At 47.9% G+C, this 9,849-nt stretch overlaps 2 protein-coding genes across 2 annotated transcripts; both read left to right on the top strand.

Annotated features, from left to right (window-relative positions):
• Positions 1–1,204: 1,204 nt before the first annotated feature.
• Positions 1,205–2,975, top strand: LOC125506069 (patatin-like protein 3). Its single transcript, XM_048670947.2, has 3 exons — positions 1,205–2,219; positions 2,311–2,373; positions 2,733–2,975. The coding sequence occupies exons 1-3, from the start codon at positions 1,281–1,283 to the stop codon at positions 2,928–2,930; spliced, it is 1,200 nt and encodes a 399-aa protein (XP_048526904.1). The 5' UTR covers positions 1,205–1,280; the 3' UTR covers positions 2,931–2,975.
• A 1,944-nt stretch (positions 2,976–4,919) lies between these two features.
• Positions 4,920–9,301, top strand: LOC147973120 (uncharacterized). The gene is made up of 3 exons (XM_087524579.1): positions 4,920–5,103; positions 8,021–8,125; positions 8,199–9,301. Exons 1-3 carry the CDS (start codon positions 4,920–4,922, stop codon positions 9,299–9,301), a joined length of 1,392 nt encoding a protein of 463 aa, XP_087380705.1.
• The last annotated feature ends 548 nt before the right edge of the window (positions 9,302–9,849 follow it).

Here is a 9,849-nt window from a genome sequence, read left to right as displayed (position 1 = left end):
CCTCTGTCCTATATCGAGGACTCCCAGCCCCCGATCGAGGACCAGATGCCTCCTGATTCAGATCTATTCAAGGTTTCAGGCATGGGTCCTCCTTTTGTGCCTACAACATTTGTGGTTGTTGTGCCAAATGATGATGCTGCTGCTGCCACTACACAAACGACAGCCACAAAGGCAACGAAGGATGGTAGGGGGAACGACAAGAAGTGGCAGTCATTCATGCCCATGTTCGTGCTTAACAAGATGTGTGAGCTCATATGTGTTTGAGTTCTGTGGCCGGGAGATGACCTCCACCCAGGTCTACAACCACCTCAGCAAGTGGAGAGTTAGATGGATCCAAGTGTCCAAACTCAGAGACATTATCGAAGCCTCGTGGGATCAGATAACTTGCTCAATCGTTTTGGAGGCGGAGCACTACCAACGCCAGACCACGGTTAGCTCACGTTCCCCTTCTTTAAGCCTTTCAAGGCCTGATAACCAATTAATCAGTCTAACATGCCAGTTAATCGGCCGGATAAGTTAACGCGACAAATAGCTACTATTCGATTCGGTCACCCTACAAGTAGCAATTAACTAGCCCACTAACTGATTAATTAGATGAATTCTTAAACAGTGAAATTAAGTAATAAAATGTAAACTATGCACAAATTATACCGCAGAAAGCTCAAATACAAATCCGATAATATACTGTTTGGAGCACATGCTTTATATATTTTGTATTCAAATAGATCATTAATGTTTGACCTAAAATACAAGGGGCCTAATAAACCCAGATGGAGGGAGTATAAGTGAAATTCCTCATTACTCTACATATTATATAAATAAGAAAATAAATTATTGTATTAAAAAAGTAGCATGGATGGATGTGGTTTGGCAAAACCGAAAAAGTACATGGTAATAAAATCTGACATTAGATTTTTATGCATGGCAAATTGAATATTTTTTACGGCATTTTATATTGGCGCAAGGATGACAAATTTAGTGACAAATATTAATTGTCATAAGAAAACGTTTGGTTTGTCATGGTAAAAAATCTGACGTGAGATTTATAGTTGAGTCCAAAAGTATATTATATTTACTGGTGCGCGGTCTCGGCTCGCGCCACAACCGGTCGGACGAGTCAACGCCACGAACCCACGCCTCCGTCTACCTTCCCGCAGCTATAAAAAGCCGGCAACTGCTCGGTGCTCTGCTCTCCACACCCGGCCCCGTGCGCACACAGCAGAACGCAGAACCCCTACTCTCAGCTTGGCGCGCGCGCTCCGGCCGGCGTCGACCAGAGGATGGAAGCGGCTCAAGTGGGGCCACCCGCCTCCATGGACGTGGACAAGCTCACCTACGAGATCTTCTCCATCCTCGAGAGCAAGTTCCTGTTCGGCTACGACGACCCCAAGCTTCTCTTCGCCGGTGGCTCGCCTCTCACACCGGCGTCCGCGGCGGTGGTCGGGAAGGCGACGCCCCCGCGGGCGCAGGCCGGGAAGGTGTGCATCTTGTCGATAGACGGCGGTGGGCGCGCCGCCGACGGGCTGCTCGCCGGCGCGGCGCTGGTGAGGCTGGAGGCGTCGCTGAGGCGGCGCACTGGGGACCCCAAGGCGCGTCTGGCGGACTTCTTCGACGTGGCCGCGGGCTCTGGCTCCGGCGGCGTGCTGGCGGCCATGCTGGTGGCGCGCGGCAAGGACGACGCTCGGCCGCTCTACTCCGCCGAGGACGCGCTCGCGTTCCTCGTGCGCAGCCTCCGCCGCGGCTGGTCCTCCTCGTCCGGGAGCCTCCGCGCGCTACTCCGGCGCCCGGCCGGCGGCGCCGCGTTCCGCAAAGTGTTCGGCGAGCTCACGCTCCGGGACACGGCGCGGCCGGTGCTCGTCCCGTGCTACGACCTGGCCACGGGGGCCCCGTTCCTCTTCTCCCGAGCCGACGCCGTCGAGACGCCGGCGTACGACTTCCGCCTGCGCGACGTGTGCGCCGCCACGTGTGCCGGGTCGGGCCGCTCGTCATCTGCGGTGGAGGTGCGGTCGTGCGACGGGTCTACCCGCATCGTGGCCGTGGGCGGCGGCGTGGCGCTCGGCAACCCCACGGCGGCGGCCATCACGCACGTGCTCAACAACAAGCGCGAGTTCCCGCTGGCCTCCGGCGTGGAGAACCTGCTGGTCATCTCCATCGGCAGCGGCGAGGGCGCCTCGACTTCCGACATCGTCAGGATCGCCGCCGAGGGCGTGTCCGACATGGTACGATAACATCTAGGCACTAGAATTCAGTACCATCGTAGTCCTATCTTGCATGCATCCTGCCCTAACTCTGCCGACATGTATGCGGCAGGTGGATCAAGCAGTGGCCATGGCGTTCGGACATAGCCGGACAAGCAACTACACCCGCATCCAGGTCAGTGCCACTCCCAGACCAACTACTAGCTAGTGTTACTGTCGTAATAAAACTTAGACTGGTCATAGTGGGGAGTAACTTATATTAATGTCATGCATATGTCACTAATCTAAGTTACTACCTCCATACTGCAAAGTATTTTAATAGTAGTGTCATAGATTGTTTCATTTATTGCCTTATAGACTCGTTTTACCTCGGAAAGCGCTATGTTACAGTAACATATTATGTTACTCAAAACACCTCTCTTCTCATTAAATACTTGTTACATAAACAAAATTATCTTGGGGTGTGTTAAGTTACTAGCTAAGTTATCCCCACTATGACTAGCCTAATGATCGATGTCACTTGAGTTTCTTCAGGCGATCGGGTCGCCGCGGGGGAGCCGATGCGCAGTGGCGGCGGAGGAGATGCTGTCGCAGAAGAACATGGAGTCGGTGCTGTTCCGCGGGAAGAAGCTGGCGGAGCAGACCAACGCCGAGAAGCTGGAACAGTTCGCGCACGAGCTCGTCAAGGAGCGCAACCGCCGCGAAATCACAACTTGTGCAAAACAGTCTTAGATTTGTATACTTTTATTTATGAAGAAATATAGTGGATTCACATCATAGGGCCACTGATAATTTAAAACAGCGTCACACCTATGACACTTATCATTTAGGAAATTTAAAAGGTGCACGATTATTATCTACACATTGAATAATAAACTTAAAAATAAAGAACGCCGATAACTGCCACACGTGTGGGCGTTAAAGAATTTGCCCACACGTTCTGTGTGGTGCCTAAGAGGACCAGCCCACACGTCTGTGTGTGGGCAAAATAATTAGCGCACACACGCCTCTTTTTTCCCTCCCGGCCCCTTTTACATGTGTGCGTGTGGGCGAAATAGATAACGCCCAAACGCCCGGTATGTCAGGCCTCGTACCTCGTGGTCCCGCACGCCCCACGTGACACTTTACCGCGCGCCCCGCAGTTGCCAAGGGCCGGACCCTCGTCCATGTTCGTTTAAGTGCAGTTGCCATGTCGCTGAACTACGGTTGCCATGTCGGACAACTACAGTTGCCATGTTTGCTCAACTGCAGTTGCCATGTCAGGTCAAAATTCCAGATTGCCATTTTTTTGGACAACTACAGCTGTTGTCATGTGTGGTATGGTCTACTGTAGTTGCCATGATTTCAAAACTTTAGGAGTTGCCACCTACTAACACTAGGCAGTTGCCATGTAGCGCTACAAAAAAAGACATGGCAAAAAACATATTCGGGTAAAAGAGAGAGTTGCCATGTGCTTACAAGCACGCTAGGGCAGTTGGCATTTAAAAAGAAAGAGTTGCCATCTGCTTACGTGCACGCTAGGGCAGTTTGCCATGTACCATGCAAAACATATGGCAACTGACATGTTCGGGTAAAAAAAAGTTGCCATCTACTTGCAATCATACTAGGGCAGTTGCCATGTACACTGCAGAACGCATGGCAACTGGCAGCTTGGGTGTGGGAGAGGAGGCGGGTGTGTGGGCGAGATGGCAAGCGCCCACACACCAGCCCTTGTGCGTGACTGAAAAATTGATGTGTGGGCAAACTGCTAAACGCCCACACACCGGCCCCTCCGTGTGGTAAAACGGATGTGTGGGTGACCTCTCTTACACACCACACACGTGAGTTGTCCTACGTGGCATACAAAATCAGCTAATTCGTGCCAAGATTCGTGCAGAAATTAGTAGACGGTGATGAAAGCGTGTGGACGAGTTGGCTAACGCCCACACGTGTGGTCGTTAACATTTTCGAAAATAAAAAATCTGAATATTTTAGGCATTTTTTATGCTCATATGCCCAAGGTGCGTGTAAATTTTTATAGTCTTTAAACATCTCTTTTTCTATCCGGCAAAAAAACATTTCTTTTTCTAAAAGGTGGTTGCATGCAGTCATTTTCATTAAATTATTTAATAGAGCCTGACAAAACAAATAAATGGATCAATTCAGAGCCATCTTTCCAACAACCTTTATCGCTACACCTAAAAGCTTAGTGATGTGCCCTGATCGATCTCTCATCGACAGACAACATCTAACCGGTAGCCTTGCCCAACCACCCCACGGCGAGCCGAGAGCATCAACCGGTCTAGCAGATCCTCGGCGTGCATACATGCACACACACTCTAGAATCCACCCCCGCCACCTTCCGCCATCCCATCTTCAGGTGGGATCAACACATTGACCTTGTCAGGCCCACCTGCCCTCGACACCACCATGACGCCATACAACGCCACCCCGCGCTTGTCTCCACATGCGTCCATCGCCGAGACTCCAGCGTGCCGTGCCGCTGAGACCCCTTGTCGTCGATGCGGTAGATGCAACACCACATCAACTCTTCCCTCCATCCAGCACCAGCACCAAAACGATGCCCCCAAGAGGGACAACGACACCAAGGGCGTCGACATCATTCGATCCGGGTGACCCAGATCTAGGGTTTTCCCCGGAGCTGCCCGAGCAAGGTGATATAGACTGCAACGGTGATGTCTCGACAAGGAAACCATGTCAAAGACGACACCATCGTCCGCCATGACCGAATTCAGCACAATTTTTGCCAGCATTCGCGCCACCTCGACTCTGCAGTTGGCTAGATCTGCGCGGAGCAGCGCCATGAAGACCCACACAGCCACCGAAATGCCAATAGAGGACCTCCAACTGCCCCTCACCGACCCCTGCATGTGCCACCTGCCGGCCAAGGGCCACACAGTGGCAGGTCTGAATGGGGATCAGATCCATGACCGCATCCACCAACCATTGCTTAAGAGCACGCCGAAGACCGACCCATGATGACCCTCTGGCCATGGAGGCGACCGTCTTTGTCGTCCGACCAAGGGACTCCGCCTTGGCCGCCATGCTCGGTGGCCAGCAACCAGCACAGGCCTCCCCGAAGGGGATCCCTCGTCGTTGGCCCATTAGACCATCGGGTATTTGATCCCCGCAGCCCCCACCATGGGCGCTGCATGACCTTGTCCGGCAGCCACCTCGAGGATCGACAAAGGAGAGAGAGAGAGAGAGAGAGAGAGAGAGAGAGAGATCGGTGGGAGGAGTATGGCGGTGGCCGGCTAGGATCTCGGTAAGAGGAGCGTCGCGGGAGGAGGAGAAGATCTTGACTAGGCTGGTGGCAGCCGCCTAGTGTTGCGGGGAGGAGGGTTGCGAGGGGAGGAGCCACCCAGATCCCTGTATCTCAGGTGTTTGGACATCTTAGGAGCTTGCACCAAAAACACCGGCCGTGAATAGTCTTATTTTTCAAAGTTTCTCACACACCCAAATTTGTTTTTTTGCACGAGCTTCTTAGATGTCCGAACATCACGAAATTTTGCACGAACTTTGCACACATGAGTATATTCAATGCCTAAAAAATTATGAATTTTTTGAATTGTTTTTTTATTTACTGTTCAGACCCGTGTGTACAGAAGCTCTCGGGTGCCACACACCCCTATATGAAAATAGCAATAAAAATATATCAGCAAATTTAAAAAAAATGAAACTTTGGGATACAAAACATGAGTGCCCATTGTACACCCGTGTTCAATTTCATGGGGAACGGATGCCCGTGGTATCCGCGGCGCAAGAATTACGGTCCGACATACGTTACTTGTTTCTACATATATGTTTTTTCTTGTCTTTTTACTGACATTACCACCGGTACCCATTCCCCATGAAACTGAACACGTGTGTACAACGGGCACCCATGTTTCATATCCCAAAATGTCAGATTTTTTTGAATTTTCCTAATATGTTTTTAATGCTATATTCATATAGGGGTTTGTGGCATCCGAGAGCCACAAATGCTCTCCCGTGTCCAATCCACTCCACTGTTTTCATTGTCCAGTGCACTTTCTTGTTTTGCACGCATGATGCTCTATGTGGCCTTAACTCTTAATTTTTATAGTAACTTTAGCGGCCCAAGGGATGGAGTGTGCTTCATATGGATATGAAGACTACGACTGTTGTGCACAAACACAAAGTCGGCATAATATGGTCTTTATTTCTATTTAATTTTTCTGTTTGTTGGTGCATTAACTCAAGAATTCACACACTCAAATTCAGAGGTTAAAACACTAATTCGAGATAATACTACATTAGAAAGTGGTGATATAGGGGTAGAAAAATTGATCAACAACATTTTTCTTTACTAAACTGACATACTGGAAGAAGCACTAGTTGTTCCTTATCATAACGACGACAAATGCAGTGCATGCGGCACAGGAATATGTGATGAGTCAACTCGTCCTTTACCGGCGGTGGTGTGAAGGTCCGGTGACCTCGTCCTCGTCCCATTCCTACGCATCATCGTCGTCAAGTTTGGGGACGACTTTTTTGAGAAGGAGAAGACCCAATACGACGCAATTCGCGTAGGCGAATATCACGCCATCTAAACGCTCCCTCTTCGCCACCAAGTCCACCTATTTCTTCTTGTAATTGAGCCAGATGGTGCGGTCGCTCTTCGTCCGTGACACCTTCCCGATGTCGATATGCTTGAAGATTTCTCCATGACGGACGACCGAGTCGTGGGTGGTGTAGCGCTCATCTAATGTCTCCTTAACATAGCGGTGACCGGAAGGACGTGACGCCCGATGATGAGATGGGGTGGACGAGCCATTGGCTTCTCATACAGGATCTGTACGTGAGCATTTTGGATATCCCAAAAATAGTGTGTTTTGGGATTTCAATACGGGCACTAGTCGAGTAAAGGATCCTTTTGCGTGGCCTCCAGCCCATAAGGGCGATCCTCCTCCTTCTCCTCGACGACGAGAGAGGCCTCCTCCTTCGCTTGCTTCTTGTGGAGCCTATTCAAACCTATGGAATCAGTATTAATGTTGACATCTCGAAGGTGGTATAACTTTCGAAACTGCTCTGCGTACGTTTCATTTTCGTCGTACAGTGATACGACCAGACTACAAATGATATGGCCCACAAACTGAATCATCAACGATTTGTCTCTACTCGTAAGTGTTGGACGGGGAATTTATCGTACGTATAGCACGGTTGTATAACTTTCGAGTATGTGCTTGGATGTTCAAGGAAGAAGACGGCGGTATCTATCTTCAGGTCCGGCTCTGGGGGTAGGCCACCTTGGCCTGGGCCAAGGGCCCCGGTCGGCATCATCAGATACATATAAGACTATACATCTATTTGGCTGAAAAAAATGAATCAGTACAGGCCCAGCCCAACTACGGGAGATGAAAAGGCACGACGCCTGGCATACTACATCGATCGATTCGATCGATTGAATCGCATCTCGGCATCTGCGTCTGGTCCTCGTCGCCTCGGGGGCTCGTCCGCCTCCGCCTGCTGCTCTCTCTGTCTCTCGAAGACTCGCACGGACGCCCGGCCGGCCGGCCGCCGGCTGCTGCAATCAGGTGGCCCTTTAATCCTTGATTCCGTAATTCCCCGTCTTGATTTTCTTGGTACGGTTGATTTTCTTGCTTTCTTGGCGTAAACGTATTTATCTTTTCAGTTTCATCATCTTTCTAGTCGTATTGATCTATTGATTTTTTTTGCAGCTTTAGGATTTAGGTGTTACAATGACGAAACCTAAGTCTGGTGCTGCGAAAAGGAAACAAAAAAAAAACTAGAGAATCAATTCATTGAGTCACAAAAAGGTGCTATAAAAATGTTTTTTCCAGTGCTGAGTACTGTTGATAATCAAAGACGAGAATCTGAACCCGGACAAGATGATGATCATAATTCAAACGATGATCATGAAGTTAACGACCAGTCCTTGGATGACGGTAAGTAACTAACTAGCGTCGATTTTTGTAGAAGTAAGTAACTAACTAACTACAATTTTGTATTTAAATGCAGATATTGATGTTGATCTTAATGAGAACAGTACAGGAGAGGAAAATTTGCAGCCTTCGCCTGATGCTCAGAATGGTGAGGAACAAGATGATTCTCTTTTATCTATATATGATCCTCGAACATGGGATAATCTTGACAATAGCAAAAGGGATATTTTAATTGAAAAGGGGCCGGTGCGAGAATTGGGACTGGAGTTTCCTGAAGATGCTGATGGTAGACATTTTTCATATGATCACTACTTCAGAGAGTTAGCTAACAAAGAGGTTACTGACAGAAAGTGGTTGGTTTACTGTAAAGAGTTGGACAAAGTTTTATGTTTTGCCTGCAAGTTGTTCAAATCAAACCAGTGCAGGTCTTTGCTAGCGTCTCATGGATTAAGCGACTGGAGGCGTATCAGTGGAAGACTCAAAGAACATGAGAGAAGTCTTGAGCATTTAACAAACATGAGCACATGGAATGATCTAAGGTTGAGGTTAAGAAAAAATCAAACAATTGATGATGAGATGCAGCGGCAGATTGCAAAGGAAAAAGAGAGGTGGAGGCAGGTTTTGCTAAGAATAATTTCTGCAGTGAAGTTTCTTGCAAAACGTAATTTGGCCTTCCGAGGAACAAATGAGAAGTTGTATCAAGATAATAATGGTAATTTTCTAGGCACGGTTGAAACAATTGCTGAATTTGATCCTGTGATGCAAGAACATATTAGGCATATTCAAAGTAATGAAATACATCATCATTATCTTGGCCACAATATTCAGAATGAGTTGATTTCACTCCTTGCTAATGCTGTGAAAAAGGTTATCTTACGCACCATCAAGGATGCCAAGTATTTCTCTATTATATTGGACTGTACCCCGGATGTGAGCCATGAAGAACAAATGACGCTAATTGTGCGTTGTGTCAATATGTCAAGTAACATTCCGAGAGTGGAGGAGTTTTTCCTAGAATTCTTAAAGATTGATGACACATCAGGATTGGGTCTTTTTAAAGTATTGATGGATACATTAGATTCTCTTGATTTGAATGTCGCAGATGTTAGAGGGCAAGGTTATGACAATGGCTCCAACATGAAGGAAAAAAAATCAAGGTGTTCAGTCTCGGTTGCTTGAAGTTAACCCCAAAGCATTATATATGCCATGTGCATGTCATAGTTTGAATCTCACTCTTTGCGATATGGCGAAATCTTGCGAACAAGCTATTTCATTTTTTGGTATTATACAGCGTATATATGTACTGTTTGCACGCTCTACTAAAAGGTGGAAGATTTTGCTTGATAATGTTCCCAATCTGACTCTCAAACCTTTGTCTAATACTCGGTGGGAGAGTCGAATAAAGAGTGTGCAACCTATAAGGTTCCAAACTGCACAAGTAAGATCAGCTTTGAAGGCACTAGAGAAGTCTTCTACCGATGATCCAGCTGCAGTAAGTGATGCTCAATATTTGTTCAGTGCACTTGGGAAATTTGAGACTTTAGTTGGTATGGTTATTTGGCATGATATTCTATTTTCTGTCAACATGGTTAGCAAAAAGTTACAGGAGAAAATTGTGTGCATCGATGCTACTCTCAAACACATTGAAGGGGTCATTTCATATTTTTAGAAGTACAGAGATGAAGGCTTCTATTCTAGTATTGAGAGTGCCAAAGTTATTGCATCGA

This window comes from Triticum urartu, chromosome 5A, assembly GCF_056163025.1.
Source record: "Triticum urartu cultivar PI428250 chromosome 5A, HENAU_Tu73, whole genome shotgun sequence".
In the NCBI taxonomy this organism is placed as follows: domain Eukaryota; kingdom Viridiplantae; phylum Streptophyta; class Magnoliopsida; order Poales; family Poaceae; genus Triticum; species Triticum urartu.
This window is presented reverse-complemented; position numbering and strand designations above follow the sequence as displayed.

Excerpts from the sequence above, each read along its gene's own strand:
- LOC147973120 (XM_087524579.1), top strand. The coding sequence starts at position 4,920 with ATGACCGAATTCAGCACAATTTTTGCCAGCATTCGCGCCACCTCGACT. Across the intron at positions 5,104-8,020 it reads CAAGGGCCACACAGTGGCAG|TGCTGAGTACTGTTGATAAT; the intron begins GTCTGAATGGGG and ends TGTTTTTTCCAG. Across the intron at positions 8,126-8,198 it reads CGACCAGTCCTTGGATGACG|ATATTGATGTTGATCTTAAT; the intron begins GTAAGTAACTAA and ends ATTTAAATGCAG.
- LOC125506069 (XM_048670947.2), top strand. The coding sequence starts at position 1,281 with ATGGAAGCGGCTCAAGTGGGGCCACCCGCCTCCATGGACGTGGACAAG. Across the intron at positions 2,220-2,310 it reads CCGAGGGCGTGTCCGACATG|GTGGATCAAGCAGTGGCCAT; the intron begins GTACGATAACAT and ends TGTATGCGGCAG. Across the intron at positions 2,374-2,732 it reads GCAACTACACCCGCATCCAG|GCGATCGGGTCGCCGCGGGG; the intron begins GTCAGTGCCACT and ends GAGTTTCTTCAG.